Source organism: Peromyscus maniculatus, chromosome 8 (assembly GCF_049852395.1).
Source record: "Peromyscus maniculatus bairdii isolate BWxNUB_F1_BW_parent chromosome 8, HU_Pman_BW_mat_3.1, whole genome shotgun sequence".
NCBI lineage: Eukaryota > Metazoa > Chordata > Mammalia > Rodentia > Cricetidae > Peromyscus > Peromyscus maniculatus.
This window is the reverse complement of record NC_134859.1, coordinates 80,938,148-80,955,183: the sequence shown is the minus strand read 5'-3', so window position 1 is coordinate 80,955,183 and position 17,036 is coordinate 80,938,148. Positions and strand designations below refer to the sequence as shown.

The 17,036-nt window shown below is 44.8% G+C and overlaps 1 protein-coding gene and 1 long non-coding RNA gene across 7 annotated transcripts in view; one reads left to right on the top strand and one right to left on the bottom strand.

Annotated features, from left to right (window-relative positions):
- Window positions 1-8,371, bottom strand: part of Spag9 (sperm associated antigen 9) — a 142,545-nt gene extending 134,174 nt beyond the window's left edge. For 2 of the 6 annotated variants that reach the window (XM_076543169.1, XM_076543171.1), the window contains exon 1: window positions 7,895-8,371. In XM_076543169.1, coding sequence (XP_076399284.1) covers window positions 7,895-8,197 — 303 coding nt within the window. In that variant the 5' untranslated portion in view covers window positions 8,198-8,371. The remainder of the gene's footprint in view (window positions 1-7,894) is intronic. The other 4 variants (XM_076543166.1, XM_076543167.1, XM_076543168.1 and 1 more) reach the window with 2 other exon arrangements.
- Window positions 8,372-8,527: 156 nt separating this feature from the next.
- On the top strand, window positions 8,528-9,582 carry LOC121831423 (uncharacterized). The gene is made up of 2 exons (XR_006074846.2): window positions 8,528-9,112; window positions 9,339-9,582. It is a non-coding gene; the product is annotated as an uncharacterized LOC121831423 (long non-coding RNA).
- The last annotated feature ends 7,454 nt before the right edge of the window (window positions 9,583-17,036 follow it).

Here is a 17,036-nt window from a genome sequence, read left to right as displayed (position 1 = left end):
AGGCCAGCCTGGGCTACCAAGTGAGTTCCAGGAAAAGGCGCAAAGCTACAGAGAAACCCTGTCTCGAAAAACCAAAAAAAAAAATAAATAAATAAAAATAAAAATAAAAATAAAAAGTAGGGGCTGGAGAGATGGTTCCGTGGATTAAGAGTACTTAGTGCTCTTGCAGAAGACCCAGGTTTGGTTCCCAGCACCAATCATCCACAATTCAGACACCAGGGGATCCAACACACTCCTCTGCCATCTTTGGGCATCAACCATCTAAGTGGTGCAAAATACTACATGCAAACAAGCAAAGACATTTCAAAGAAGGTCTTTTTAAAAAGTTTACTGACCTTGACTATTAAAAATATCCAATCTAGCTGGACAGTGGTGGTACATGCCTTTAATTCCAGCACTTAGAAGGCAGAGGCAAGTGGATCTCTGTGAGTTTGAGGCTAGCCTGGTCTACAAACATTACACATAGAAACCCTGCCTCAAAAGACCAAAACACACAACAAAACAAACTCAATCTAGCCAAGAGTAGTAGCACATGGCTTTACTTCCAGCACTCAGAAGAGGCAGTCGATCTCTTTGAGTTCAAGGCCAGCCTGGTCTACATAGTAGTAAGTTCCAGGACAGCCAGAGCTACATAGTGAAACCCTGTCTTGAAACAACAACAAAATACTCAGTCTAGGAGGCTGGTGAGATGGTCCTGAGGTTAAGAGCACTTACTGCCTTACTGAGGACCCATATGTTTGCTTCCTAGCAGCCACCACATGATGCCTCACAACCACCTGCAATTCTAGTTCCAGGGGATCCAATGCCCCTTCTTCTGGCCTACTTGGTCTCCTACATACACTTGGTTCACATAAACTCACTTATGTTCACACACACACACACACACACACACACACACACACACACACACACAGTAAAGCTAGTAGCTGGTGTCATAGTACACACCCCCATAGTCATCATCATAATCATACTTAGGAGGTTCAGGCAGGAGAAATCACTGTTAAGTTTGAGACTAGTCTGCTGTAGAATAATCCTTTTATACACTGGAAAGAAGTGTTGCTCTCATTGTGAATAAAAAGCTGATTGGCCAATAGCTAGGCAGGATTTTCAGGGAAGAGAGAATGCTGGGAAGAAGGGCAGAGTTGGAGGAGATGCCATGAGATGCAGATTGAGCAGGATGGGAAGTATTTACACGAGGTAAATGAGCCATGGGGCAGCACACAGATTAATAGAAATGGGTTAATTAAGTTATAAGAGCTAGCTAAAAACAATCCTAAGCTACTAGCTGAGCATTTATAATTAATATTAAGTCTCTATGTGGTTATTTGGGAGTGGCTGCCGGGACACAGAAAAGTCCACCTACAAATGGTGCCCAAATGTCCAGCACCTACATCCACATAAGACTTGAGAAAGCTTAAAAAAAGTTCTAGTCACACAAAAACTAAGCCAAGCACGGCTTCCTAGTCTAGTGTCTCTCATGTCAGCCACGGTACTGAGACATGCCTCCTGGCAGCTGCCAGTACGCCATGAGCTAAGCCACATGGCAGGTTCTCGAAGTCTCTCACACGGGCTGGGGAACAGAGAGGTGTCTACCAGCTACTGCCTGAGGGCTTGAGCCACCAGCACAAGCTCTGCCAGCATACTGCATAGTGAGTTTGGGGTTTTGCTCATGCAGACAGAAAAGGTTACAGATCTCAGCAAAGACAGATCCAGATGGGAGGGGAAAAAAACCTCTAACATGTTACAGAGTGTTTTAAAATGTACAAAGTCTTGGGAGAGAAAAGAAAAAGGTTATCGACAATCATAATACACACACACACACACACACACACACACACACACACACACACACACACAGAGTTTTAAAATAATAAAGTCCTTATAAAGGGAGTAGAGTAATATAAAAGAAAAAAGTCATGTAAAGATGGGAAATACACAGAGAGTCTGGATCCTGTATGTTATTGTGTTGTCTTTAAAATTCTTTGACTGCTAATGAATGAGCAAAGAAACACTGGATAATGGAAACTACTTGATTAAACCAACCTATGTATTTTAAAAATATCTTGATTTCAAAATGGAAGTAAAAATGTTGCTTTGGTAGAGAGGTTATACTTTTATTTCCACAGGAAATAAGAGGCTGTGGATTCATTCCAGGTTAAAGATGATCAGGTATGATCGAGGAAGACCCCCTAAACATCATGACCACAAGCATAAAGAAATAAACCTAAAAAAAACTACAAAACATGTAACATATATTTTACCTGCTCAAACACAGAACAAAAAAAATCATCTTTGGCTAACTTGTATACAACATACAGTCTATATTGTACTAATACATACGTTATCTTTAAAAGTTTGTGTATTTTCAGAGCAAGGGGACCAGACACCAATAAAAACAAATGGTCCAGGTGATCTAGAATCTCAAAATGCCTCTGGTACAGTTCTCAGAGCTCTGTATCCAGAACAGCTTCAAGGCTGCTGGCTGAACTGGTCCAGCCTCACAAACTACTCCAGCCAAGACTTAACCATTATCCTGAATTTTCTCAGGGTCCCCAAAGATGCCAACACCCCCAAACAACAGGAAGTAGTCTAGAGAATAATGTCCACATTCCCAAAAGATGAGTTATGGATGTTTATTATCATTTAAGGGGGGGTTGGTTACAAATTGTTATTGGTCATAGTCAAAAAAAAAAAGGCTAAACAAAAGAGTTAAATTCAAAGATCTCTTTCTAAAGGAAAAAAGGGTTATGATATAGAAATGATAAGGGGAAAGATTATTGAATCTACTTTAATCAAAAAACCTATTAATCACAAAATATTTTACATTGGTATGAATTTGGGTTTACTGATACAAATTTAAAGTTATTTTTTATACTGTATGTATGTTTCTACTCTTGTTTGAGGTATTGTGCATATACATTCATACCTATGCAGCTTGTTTAATTATGCAATGTAAAGTTTTAATCCTTGAAAACTATTTAGGATAATAAAGAAACACAGGTTAATAGTCACCCATAACTATCAAATTTACAGTCATGTTAGTTATTTTTTCTAGGTCATACAGAATTATATTTTAGATAGATAATCTTCAAACACTTGAAAGATCTATAGAATATGGCATTTAAAACATTTTAATAACATAAGACTTTTCTTGACAGTGAGACACATCTGCTCCTGGTAACACCAATGTAGTTCAGAGAAAATGATAGGCACTAAAAAACCTCCATATGGAGTTTGCTTTCTTTACGGCAAAAGCTAGCCATTTGAGCAAAAACTGTCCTTGCCTCAATTGCTGACAGTATATTGTCCAAACTGGACTAGCAGGACACAAAAAAAAATGATTGCCAAACTTTGCCAAGACAAAATTCCCTGCTTCTCAGGAAGTCTGTCCGATATACTAGGCCTGTAGGCCAAAGATGGATGCCCTAATGTTACAGAAGAATTCTGGGTGACTATCCAGGCAGCCAGATGTCCCTGTTGTTAGGTAACATTACATCCTTCTGGGGTCTTTGATGGAGTTGAAGACTAGATAGTCATAGTTTTCCTTAGTTATGATAAAAGGTAAATTAGGCCGGGCGGTGGTGGCGCACGCCTTTAATCCCAGCACTCGGGAGGCAGAGGCAGGCGGATCTTTGTGAGTTGGAGGCCAGCCTGGGCTACCAAGTGAGTTCCAGGAAAGGCGCAAAGCTACACGGAGAAACCCTGTCTCGAAAAAACAAAACAAAAAAAAAAAGGTAAATTAGATATAAAACTTTAGACTCACAAAGATATGATAAATAATATTTTCTAATGTTGCCAAATATAAATGGACTGGATATTAAAACTATAATTCTTACTTAACTGTTTTTGTTGTATATAATTTTACTATGTTCAAGTTAAAACCTTCCCTTTAATTTGACAAAAAAAAAAAAAGGAAAATACTTGAAACAATCTTGTACACTGTAAATATGTATGGCTCTCACTGTTAATAAAAAGCTGACTAGGCAGGATTTCTGGAGCAGAGAGAATGCTGGAAAGGAGGATACAGTCAGAGGAGCCGCCAGACAGACAGAGAGAGGAAACAGGAAGTGCAAGATGAAAGAGAGGTAACGCCATGTGGCAAAATGTAGATGAATATAAATGGGTTAATTTAAGTTGTAAGCTCTAGTTAGTAATACACCTGAACTATTGACCAAGCATTTATAATTAATAATAAGTCTCTGAGTGATTATTTGGGAGTGGGCTGGAGGGACAGAGCTGACCAAAGGTCCTGACAAAAAACTCCCCTACAAATGGTCTGGGATATATAAGATCCTAAAAAAGAAGGCCAGTGAAATGGGTAAAAAATGCTTGCTGCATAGGGCGGTGGTGACACACACCTTTAATCCCAAGTACAGTCAGGTGGATCTTGTGAGTTCAAGGCCAGCTTGGTATACAAAGCGAGTTCCAAGAGAGTCAGGACTATTACACAGAAAAACCCTGTCTCTAAAAAACAAAAAAAAAAAAAAAACAAACAAAATAAGCTTGCTATCAAGCCTAATGACCCTAGTTTGATCCCCAGAACCCTCAGAACCCACTGGGTAGAGCCAAGTCCCAAAAGCTATCCTTTTGAACTCCACTTGAGCTCTGTGGCACACGTACCTTCTCCACCACACAAGGAAAATTTTTTTATAAAGATGACTCAGCAGTTAAAAGTGCTTGCTGCACAATCATGAGGAGCCAAGTTCAAATCTCAGCACCCACATAACAAGCAGGTCTGTACCACATTCCCCAAGACCAATAAGGTAGAATGAAAGAACTGACCTCTTTAAGTTCTCCCACCTCTGCACATGAGCCTTGGCAAACATCCACCCATCCTCAAGCATGCTCAAGTAAATAAATGAAGTAAGTAAATTTTAGAGATGAGACAGTCATGGTAGCATATCTACAATCCCAGCACCCAGAAAGCTAAGACATAATTGTTTTCAGGAATCTGAGGTCAGTAAGTTCTAGACCAGCCTTGGAAATACATCAATCTTTAAAAAAAAAAAAAAAGGGGGGGGGACCATAAATAAATGGACTCACAAGGATTACACAGTATTTCAGTACATAACAGACAAAGTCTTGTGAAAAAGTGAAATTTAAACTGAGCATATAGTTGAAACTAGCTAGGAATGGCAGTACAAGCCTATTTCAAGACTTGGAAGGCTGATGCAAGAGGATTTCAAGTTCAAGGCTAATGTGGGTACATAAACAGAGAAAGTTTATATAGAAAGAAAGCACAGGTCAGGACAAAAGGAAGAGAACAGGGAAGGAAAGGAGGAAAGGAAAGAGGGGGAGGAGCTGGCCAGATCAAGCTCTGAGGGAAGACATTGTATGGCAAGGGAACTATAAGAGCAAAAGCATCTGCTGGGCCAGGGTTCAAGGACAGCTGTGTGACAGGGAACCCAAAGGGAAAAGTGGCAGGTGAAAGGATTTATTAGCATTTGAAACTGGCCCAAAACTTAGGATCTCAACTCTGCCTTTATGCATTTTGTTTGCTGTAATTTGGTGCTGGTGGTAACTTGCTGCAGTACTGGAGACTGAACCCAGGTCGAACAGGCAGATAGATACTTTACCACTGAGCTATATTCCAGTTCCTAAGACAGTTCTAAAGGGAGTCACTAAAACAACAAACGAACCACACACACACACACACACACACACACACACACACACACACACACACACAAATAAAAGCAAGAAAAGTGGAGCATATTCAAATTAAGTACAACCATTATAATAGAGATTACATTTCTGCCTCCTTCCTGGCAATTTCTGCAAGCAAGACATTACAGCACCTCACAGACTCCTTAACATCCTCATCATTTCCATACCTCCCTAAATTTCCACAACGGTGCCCAGAATTTACTTTACACTCTAGAGATGCACAATTACCATGCTTTCAAATTACTTTGGCTATAAATACCCTCCGTGGAGCACTTCTGCTATAAGAGCATGCTCTTAATCTCTAGGTTAAAGGCACTGAGCATTCAGGGAGAGAATTAAACTGAATCCACTCTGTACTCTGGCCTGGAAGAGTGAACTTCTAGGTGTAGGCAAAACAGCTTATCATCTTACATGAGTGCTGCTGCTGATGTAGTTTTATGTTTGTAGTTTGGGAAGTGGTTCATCTAGAAGTTCATCAGTGTTCTCAATTCTCAGGTCAGGAGTCTATCCAAAGGTTTCATTATGGGGATTTAAAGATGTAACTAATGAGCAGCCTATTTTTAAGGTCATTTACTTAAGAAATAAATACAAAACAGAGCCTAGTACTTTTCTGATTCTGCAACCTGTGGCAGATGGTTTTCTTGGAATGTGTGACCCTGACATTTCATCCCTGTTTACATGGATTGACAAGAGTTTAAGGCTGGTGGGAGCATTCTGCTTTACCAGAGGTGATAGGTCACACTGGGCCTGCTCCTGACCTCTTCGTTATGTGGCCCCATTCTCTTCCAATTGCATCCACACAAAGGCAAAGGCCTGTATCCACACCAAGTGGCAAGCCACTTCAAAGGCCTTGATCTGTTTTATAAATAGTAGCAAGAAATTAACAGAATTTGTGGTCTCATCCGTTTTTTCAACCCTTCCCTCCATGTATATTTGGACACACTCCTGAAATAAAGTCAATTTTGTTTGGTAAATTCAATGTTATTCCTTTGAGACAGGTGGACTGCAAAATCTCGAGTAGAGAGCATGACTATAATTAGGATTTTTTAAAAACAATCATGGAATTGAGAGGTACATACAACAAAAACTTTTAAACGGTGCTGGCTACTTAATGCTAGGACACGAGCTGCCAAACAAATCTCATATACTCCAACCGTGTCATGAATTTTTGAAAAACAACACGTGGTTCCTTCGATAATTAGTCTCCTTCAATCACCATGTATTTATCTAGGTGTACTAGCTGTCTTGGAAGCAAAAACAAGAAGGGCATTTTGACTGCCAAAGAAAAGTTCCTCAGAAACAATGCCAAGGCACTCAGCCTGAAGGCGAAAATCCTTAACTGGCTCAAAAAGCCAGAGGATCATTTACAGCCAGTGTTCCAAAAGGCTCACGCATTCAGGTGAGAGTACAAAGGTCACTGCTCAGGTGTTCGAGCAAAGAGCCAGCCAAGTGCACTCGTAAACCGCAGTATGCAAAGCAAAGGCAGACAGGAAAAGTGTCGCAACACTCACCCACACCTCCTCAACCCCGCCCCCCAGTCGTCTTTATAAATAGAGGAGTCTGTGAGGGAACTGTCCAAGGTTACCACCTGATACGAAGGGAATGCCTCGGTGAGGAACATTAATAAAGTAAATGAGTTCACTTTATGTACTTACTGGGCACTGCTATTCGACATCTAAGTGGTTGACAAAGTGTTAAGCAAGGTACATCAGGCATAAAAATAAGACTTCCTTCTCGAGAGGATTTAAATGTCAAGAAGAAACTGACCGAAAGAGGGAGATCTCTAACTTCCCAAAGCAGCAGCAGCCCCCTGGAAAGGCACCGAAGCCAGCGGAACTCACGGGCAGGACAGCACTGCCCCCCTCCCCAATGCTAAAAGTTTGAACCGGCACCCGACTATCCTCGGTGGTCGGAAACTTCCCGAAACAAGAAGCAACCAGACACCCTCAAGTCTCCGCCCTCGGGTAGCCCCAGGTGCCCTCATGCCAGGGTGTCGCTTCCTCCCCGGGCCCTCCCTCCCACTTCACCCCTCTCCCGGACGCTCGCTGGCCTGCCAGGGCTTCCAGTGTCGGCCGGGGTCCCGGAGTCCCGAGAGGCGGCGGAGCACCTCCCGGGGCCCCGGCCTCAGGCCTGCCCTTCAGGAGGCCACCCCGGCGCGCCCAGCGTCCGCAGGCGGGCCGCGACCCCCGCCCCCGCCGCCGCCGCCGCCGCCGCCGCCGGCCCTCACCTCCTCGGCGTGCTTGCGCAGCGCCTTCTCCCGCTCGTACTGGGTGATGAGCTGCTCGTTGTCGTCCCGCAGCAGCTCCAGCTCCACCTGGTGCTCCTGGTCCTGCGCGAACACCGAGTCCAGGTTCTCCAGCACGGCCACCACCAGTGGCATCAGCTCCTTGACCACCTCCTCGTCGTAGCGCCCGATGAGCCGCTCGAACTCGCGGTAGATGGAGCCGGCCAGGCCGGACACCCGCTCTGACATCACGGCCCCGGAGCCGCCGGGCTCCTCCTGGTACACCACACCGTCCTCCAGCTCCATGGTGGCGGGCGGGCGGGCGGCCCCGGGCGTCGCCGGCGGAGGGGCGGCACGGGCCCGCACGGGACGGGCACGGCGGAGGCTGGCGCTGGGGCTGGGCCCCGCGGGATGGGGGGCCGGGGCCCGGGCCGAGGAGGGGAGGGGTGGGGTAAGCGCACTCACCCCAACCGCCGCTGCACCAACTGCCGGGGCGGCCCGGCCGCGCGCGCGACGCGTCACCCGTGGGGCGGGGCCGGCGCCGCGTCGCCCCGGTGGGCGGGGCCCTCGCGGGAGGCCAGGCGCGGCCGGGGGCGGGGCCTTGCCGCTGCGTGCGGCGCCGGCTGTGACGCCAACACCCGGCGCCGCGCGGGCCGGGAGGCGGCCGGCGGAGGAAGTGACAGCCGGAGGCTGCGTTTGCGGGGCGCTCCCGGAGGAAAGGGAGGGGCTCTGGAGGGTGACAACTCCTCTTTCCCGACGGGATTGCGAGCGCCTTCTTCGCTTGTCTACAGCTCACACAGCGCCTTCGTGGCGCGCCAGACGTGTGGCCCCTGTCTCACAGACAAAGAAACCAGGCCCAGGGAAGTTGTGGGTTAGTCAAGGTCACGCAGCTAGAGCAGGAAAGAGAGCCGAGCCGACCACTTCCTACTGAGAATTCCGGACTCAGAGAAAAATGGAAAAGAGAGAACGAGGGAAACAAGCCTAACTAAGAGGAGGACTGTCCAAAGGATAAGGCTGCCTCGAGTAAGATCGTACTGGTTGGGATTAGAGAAAAGAAGGGATAACCTAAACCAGAAGTGCCAAGCATCTGGAGAAGGGAAAGTGCGTGCCACTTCTAGCATTTTCCCAAACACTGGGTGTCTCTGCTCCCCGCCCACGAAAGGCATTTCTAGGTTGCAGCCACCCCACCCCCTCTCAGATCTTGAAAGGGAGGCGGAGCTGGTAAGTGAGAGGATGAGAAGCTGCGGAGGATATGGGGTGGAGTCAGTGGTGGGAATAAGTCCCGTGATACATGAGGTCACCCCGCTTGGGAGTGCGTCACTTGTGGGGAATGCCACAACACCCAAGCCCTGGGCAGGCTGAGTCAAAGATCACTTCCCTGTATTCTCATCTCCCATCCTCAAGTTGGCCGGAAGACACTCCTAAAAGCCCCTTCTCTTTGCCATAGGTGACTCAGAAGTACAACGACTCCGACTCATCTAAAAATAAGGGAGGACTTAAATAGACAAGTTATTTGGGAGAAAATCGGCCAGCTCCTGGGGTTCTAAATACCCTCAATTTAGTGTTTAGAGGATCCAGATCGTCCCCAAAGTCTCCTACTTTTTTGATCTTCCTGGAAACCAACAAAAACACTACGGAGGTTGAGCCAGTGCCAATCTATAAACTCAAAATGAAAAAGATGAGAACTGTTATCAGGACTAACTTTGTGTCTGTTTTGCCACTCTCCCTCACCCCCACACCACTACCCCTTAAGTTTGAGGTCTCCCTTTCTCACCCTTACCCTGTGTATACATCTGGGTTATAGGAATGCTGCCCAGCTAGTTGAGGCATAGCCCAAAATAGCCTATCCCTTTTTTAAAAAAACAATCCTTTTATGTGAATGAATGTTTTGCCTGCGTGCATGTCTGGATACTACAAGCGTGCAGTGCCAGAAGACGATGTCACATCAGATGGAACTGGCATTTTAGCTGTTGTGCGCCCCCACATGTGTACTAGGAATCAAACCCGGGATCTTCTGGAAGAGCAGCCAATGCTCTTAACCACTGAGCCTTCCCCTTCAGGCCACCGACCACTTCTTAATCTCCTCTTGAAAACGTTGGCTTTTTTTCTTTGATATTACATTGGAAGTCCTGCTGTGAATATTCTCTCTCCCTTCCCTACCGCTTCATGAGTGCTGTCACTTAGTCTTCAAAGGTACCTCTATTTTCCTGTAGTCAGAAGATCTGGAAGACTTAGAGGGAGACTTTATTTTGTCTTTCTACAATATTATTGTACACTTAACGTTTGGGGGGGAAATTTTTGTTTGTGTGTTTGTTTTTTGTTTTTTGAGACAGGGTTTCTCTGTGTAGCTCTGTCTGTCCCGGAACTGGCTTTGTAGACCAGCTTCGACTCAGATTCAGAGATCTGCCTGCTTCTGCCCCCCAAGTTTTGGAGACTAAAGATGTGTGCTACTTATTTTTTAATTTTTACATTTTTGGGGTGTGTGTGTGTGTGCCGTGGACACACAAATGGAGGTCAGAGTAAGTTATTCCCTCCCACCATGTAAATCCCTGACATCCAAATCAGGTCATCAGTTTAAGGCAGAAAAATCATAAGCTCCAGGCCTACCTGGACCACAGAGCAAAACCTTACTTCAAAATATAAAATTTAGGGGTCAGTGAAATGACTCAGCAGGTAGGGGTGCCTGTCACCAAGTCTGGCAACCTGAGTTTGATCCCCAGGTCTTATGGTAAAAAGAACCACCTCCCACAAGTTGTCCTCTGACCTTCACACACATGATGTAGCACATACATAAATAAAATGTAACTTAAGACAATTTTTTAATTAACATAAGAGTGAGCTGGGGAGATTCCTCGGTGGGTAAGACATGTACTGATCTCTGGTCAAAAAACAAGCAAGTACTGCTCTTGCAGAGAACCTGGGTTCACAAAGCTCCAGGGAATCCAGTAACCACTTCTGGACTCCAAGGGGCACTGCATTCACACATGCACAGACTCCCACAAACACATACACAAATAATTGAAAAAATAAAAATAGGTCATGAGTAAAGTTCCATGCCACCAAGCCTGACAACCTGAGTTTTGTCACCAACCCACATGGTAGGAGAGAACCAACTCCTGAAAGCTCTTTCGTGATGTCCACATGTGCTCCCTCCCCAAATAAATAAATCTTAAAATTAAAATAAGGGATGGGAGAAATGGCCCAGCACATAAGAGTGCTTACTTTTCTTGTGGAGGACCACAGTTAGGTTCCCAGCACCCATATGCAACAGCTCACAACTACCTGTAACTCCAGCTCCAAAAGACCTTACTTCTTCTGGCCTCTGTGGGCCATACATTGTATGCACCGACATACAAGTGGTGCACATAAACTCATCATACACACACAAAAGATTTGTAAAAACTTAAGAATAGGGGCTGGAGAGATAGCTCAACAGTTAAGAGCGGTGGTGGTTCTTCCAGAAGATCCAGATTCAGTTCCCAGCTCCCATGTGGTGACTCACAACCATTCCTACAATCAGTTCCAAGGGATCTAAGGGATCTAGTGCCTACTTCTAACTTCTTCAGTCACCATGCACACTCATAATGCATATACATACATGCAGCAAAACACTCATACACATAATCTTTAAAAAAATTAATGAATGGATAAAGTGCAACAAATGTGTGTAATGGAATAATATTCATTAATAAAGTACATACTGCAACATGGATTAATCTTAAAAACATACACTAAATGAAATATATGGTCCCACTCATATGAAATGTCCATAAATTGTGGAATCTAGAGACACAGACAGTAAGTTAGTGGTTACCTAATGTTGGGGGCATGAGGCATGATAATGATAAATGGAAGTGATCAGTAATGGGTGTGAGATTTCTTTTATGGTAATGGAAATCTTCTGAAATTGAAGTGATGTTCTACTCTGTCAATATACTAAAAGGCATTCTACTTTGTACTTAAGTTGTATGGTATATGAACTATATCTCAATAAAGCTAATAAATGAAACCATGTGCGATGTCTCCCATCTGTTATACCGGCACTGGGGAGCCGAGACAGAAGGGTTGTGAGTTAGAAGTCAACCTGGATTATTTAGTATTTAGTGAGCACCAGGTACTCTTGGGATGCAGAGTAAAGCCTGTGTCAAAACACAAACACATAACAGAGATAGATAGGTAGGTAGCTGGATACGTGGATGGATGGATGGATGGATGGATGGATGGATGGATGGATGGATACATAGATACACAGATAGAGGAGAAAGAGAAAACTGGAAAGGTAGTTTAATGGTGCTTACTTAGCATACACCAGGCCATAGGTTCAATTGCCAGCAATGCAATAAATAAATGAAATAATACCGTGGATTTATGGACCAGTAGATCCAGTAGAACCACATAACCTTGTGTAAGAGAGTTGAACCAAAATGGTTTTGAAGTTGAGAACCTTGTAGTCTCATATGGACTGTCATATGAACAACTTAGGTGGCGTGGGAAACAATATTTACTGAAGACCTACTCAGTGCCAGTCTCCACAGTAAAGACTAGTGAACCTTAATTTCTTCATTTGTAGTATATTGGGTTTTTAAAAATAATTTGTTTGTTTTTATGTACATTGGTATTTTGCCTGCATGTATGTCTATGTGAGAGTATTGGAAGCTGGAGTTATAAACAGTTGTGAGCTGCCATGTAGGTACTGGGAATTGAACCAGGGTCCTCTAGAAGAGCAGTCAGCGCCCTTAACTGCTGAACCATCTCTCCAGCCCTAAATATTGGGATTTGTTTAAGACTGAAGTTTTCAGCTGGGTATGTTGGCGAATGCCTTTAATCCCAGCGTTCAGGAGGCAGAGACAGGCGGATCTCTGCAGATTCGAGGCCAGCTTGGTCTACAAAGCAAGTTCCAAGACAGCCAGCACAGTTACACAGAGAAACCCTGTCTGGAAAAACAAACAAACAAACAAAAATACTGAAGTTTTCCTTCCATTCTAAGATTCTGACTCTGGGGGCCAGCAAGATGACTCATTGAGTAAAGATATTGCAGCCAAGCTTGATGCTGTGTATTCGATTCCCAGCACCTACATGGAAGCAGTGAGGCTACTCCCACACATTGTCCTCTGACCTCTGCACACACACTGTGGCACCTTCCCACTCACACATATACACACACAATACATGTAATTTAAAAGTTAAAATTAGGGCTGGGCGGCAGTGGCGCATACCTTTAATCTCAGCATTCTGGAGGCAAAGACAAGCAAGATCTCTGTGAGTTTGAGGCAGGTCTGGTCTACAAAGCAAGTACCAGGACAGCCAGAGCTGTTATACAAAGAAACTCTATCTTGAAAAACCAAAAATTAAAATTAAAATTATAGTTCTGGCCAGGCGCAGTGGCATAGGAGTGTATTCTCAGCCCTTGGGAATTTGAAGCAAGAGGATCAGAAGTTCAAGGCTAGCCTCAGCTACATAGTGAATTCTAGGCCAGCTTGGGCTACATGAGACTGCACCAAAAATGAATGGATGGATGGATGGATGGATGGATGGATGGATGGATGGATGGAGGTGTGGTTTTCATTGGTCTATGTTTATGTCAGAGAAAGGCAAGATTTGATGATGTGACTTTGACTATGGGAGGAGGAGAAAGCAGATGACTTGGAAAATGCTGAGCAGGAGGGTCAGGAGAACACTGAGCCAAAATGAGTGAGCTTAGATGCCCAGCACTCCACACTGTAATTTTTGTCCTGTGATGGTGGAGCTGGTCAAGGAGACAGACCCTTTGTTCATTGCCATGATAGAGCACCAGACCTGAAAGATAGCCATCATCATTTGTCGACACCTGCCAGATGTGAACTATGCAGGGCAGCGTGGATGAACTCATCATCACAAACTGAGTGGAGCTGTTGGACTGCAACAGGGTGTTGCAGTTATCTATGTCCATCTAATACCTGTAAGTAATAGACTCCACCCTTTCACTTCCTCAGTAAATAAGCAATCAATAAATAAGCTAGTTGTTGTAGTATACACCTATGTTCCAGTGCTCAAGAGGCAGAGCAAGGATGATCTCTGTGAATTCCAGGCCAGACTGGACTATGAGTGAAAAATTGAGGACGTGATTGCTCCTATGTCTGGTCGAGGAGAAGGTTTTACTGTAGATATGAGGGAGAAAACAGAGGCATCTGGAAGGGTCCAGACTGAACCAGGCAATGAGAGGAGGGGACTGAGTGGAAGAGGAAGAGAAGAGAGAGGAGACAAGTGGACCAAGAGAGGAACAGTAGGTCTGGAGGCCAAGAGCAAGGAAGGAGACCAAAAAGAGTGCCAAATCAAAATGACTGGGTTATATAGAGATCAGAGAAGCTGGGGGAGGAAAGTGAAGTTCATCCCCGGGGCTGAAGAGGTTTAGGGTAGGGAGAGGGGTGAAAAGTGCTGGGAGGAGCCTACTGAGACTTACCCCAGGTGTCTTTGAAACCTGACAGGCTACGTATTAAGTACCAGACCTACCAGGACTACATAGTGAGACCCTACCTTGAAACAAACAAAATATTTTTAAAAGTTTAAATAAAAATAAAATGGGTGGGCTGGAGAGATGGCTCAGCAGTTAAGAGCATTGGCTGCTCTTCCAGAGGTCCTGAGTTCAATTCCCAGCAACGGCATGGTAGCTCACAACCATCTGTAATGAGATCTGGTGCCCTCTTCTGGCCTGCAGGAGTACATGCAGGCAGAACGCTGTATACATAATAAATAAATAAATCTTTAAAACGTTTAATAAAATAAAATGGGTTAAGATGGCTCGGCACATAAAAGCCCTTGCCAAGCAAGCCTAATGATCTGAGTTTGACTCCTGGTAACCATAGTGTATGGTTGACTTCAGAAAGTTGTCCTCTGACCTCCTCCTGTATACTCCTGTATACAGTGGCACACATATGCCCAAGGTCACACATAGTCAATGTACATCATATACAAATCATACACAACACACACACACACACACACACACAGAGAGAGAGAGAGAGAGAGAGAGAGAGAGAGAGAGAGAGAGAGAGAGAGAGAGAGAGATTAATGATAAGTAAAATTTTGACTCTGCTTTTAGTAGTAGTAACAGGAGCCTGGTAGTCAGCTCCTAATTATGTAGGTAATAATAAGCCTCTTATTCCCAGAACTCACATCTAATCCCCAAGGACTGAGATTATCATAAAGACCAAGAATTATCAAGGAAAAACAGGTCACAGTGGACTTTGGAGTGTTTACTTTTGATTCCTAAAGGGAAGGAAATTCCACTCCATGAGATTCCTTGCCCTTGCAAAATTAGCGGAGACAGTATGGCAAGCAGTTGGGGGTGGGGCGGGGAGTTAATGAGGGAAGGAAGGGTGGAGTTTCTTCCTAAGCATAACAGTTATAATCAGGGGAAGGTTGGAATTATCAGTCCAGTAGTGCAGCCAGCCTTATGGAACTGCTACAGTGATTTCTATCCGATTCTATTTTTTTTTTTTTCTTGTTTCGCACACTTGTGTTCCCACCTAGGGGGAGAGAGAAAGTCACTGAAAGAGAAAGAGCCCCCAGGGCTCGGGTCTGCTGGTATGGCAGTGTGCAAAGCCAAGTGACTCATCACGCCATACAAACTGCAACATGTCTGGAGAGGCAGTTTGGTTATGGAATGTTGGGCTCTTGAAGAGTGTCAGGGTATTTTTCAGAGTGCCCCGTTGCCTTTTCTTTTGAAAGGCCTGTTGCTGTTGTTGGTAGTGCTATAGAGCCGACTCCATAAGTGCCAACCAAATACATCTGTACTGCCAACAGGTCTTTAAACAGGCATCACGAGGGATGACCTCCAGATCCCTTCTTGTTAAGAATTTAACTTTTGCCAGGCATAGTTGCTCACACCTGTAATTCTAACACTCAGAGGCCGAAGTGGAAGATTATCATAAGTGAGAGGCCAGCCTAGGCTACACAGTGAGTTCCAGAACAGCCTCGGCTCACAGCTGCAGAGTAAGATCCTGTTTGGTGGGGTTGGGGGTTGTGAAGAAGACAGAACACATGTAGACTAGCTAGAACCTGTCCTTGGGTTGCCACATCCCTGGGGGGGGGGCGGGGGTGACTCTATATGAATCACTCTACAGACAGTAAAGTGCAGTTACAAAGGTTAGCATCGACTTTTACCCCTCAGAAAAGTAAAAAATAAATAAATAAATCAATGAAATCTAAGGCAAGGTCAGTCCATAATCAGAAACAGGACATGAGCAAACTGAATCACAATACCTTGCTCTTGAAAACATTTTCTATTTAAGGGATACAGCTTATCTGAAAGAAAAAGAAAACAACAGAAAAAAGAGGGGCCGGTTGGAACAGGGGTGGTGTCTGGTCCGAAGGGAAACAGTCCACAGAGCCTTGGTGACCTTTGCCACTTTTCCTCCACATAGTCATGTATGAAAATGACTCAGCTTGTCTGACACCAGTGGCCTATTTTTAGTAGGGACGACAGAGCCAGATGAAAACCTAAGCATAGTATCCATGTGCCACGCACCAGTCCCGCTCGCATATCAGAAGCAGGGAACAGGTAACTCATTTCTCCATTTCAGTGTAACGTGGGACAGCGCAGAGTCTGTCTACATACAGCACCCTCTACATTTGCTCTTTTGTTTCCCAGAGAGCAGGATGCTTACTCCTTGCTATGTGAGACAAGTCAGGCTTAGGAGGTCTGTTAGCCGGCACTGAGTGGCACCCAAGCCCGTCATTTTACAATGGAGGGGCCAGCCATAGTTTCTGGCCATGTAGAAACCAATGTCCTGAACTGGTGACTCGCAGCTCTGCATCCCATCACACTTCTACTGCTTCAAGTTCCCATGTCAAAGGCCAAGCCTCGTGGCTCATCCAGTAAAAGTGCCCGCCACACTGGGCGTAGTGGCAGGCATTTTGGCAGATGCCTTTAATTCCAGCAATTGGGAGGCAGAGGCAGGCCGATCTCTCTGAGTTTGAGGCCAGCCTATTCTATATAGCAAGTTCCAGACTGTAGGGCTAATGAGAGAGACCCTGACTCAAAAACAAAAAGTGCTTATCAGGCAAGCCTGATGACCTGAGTCTACACAAACACACACACACACACACACACACACACACACACACACACACTTTAAATTTTCAAAGTAAAAAACAAACACTATCC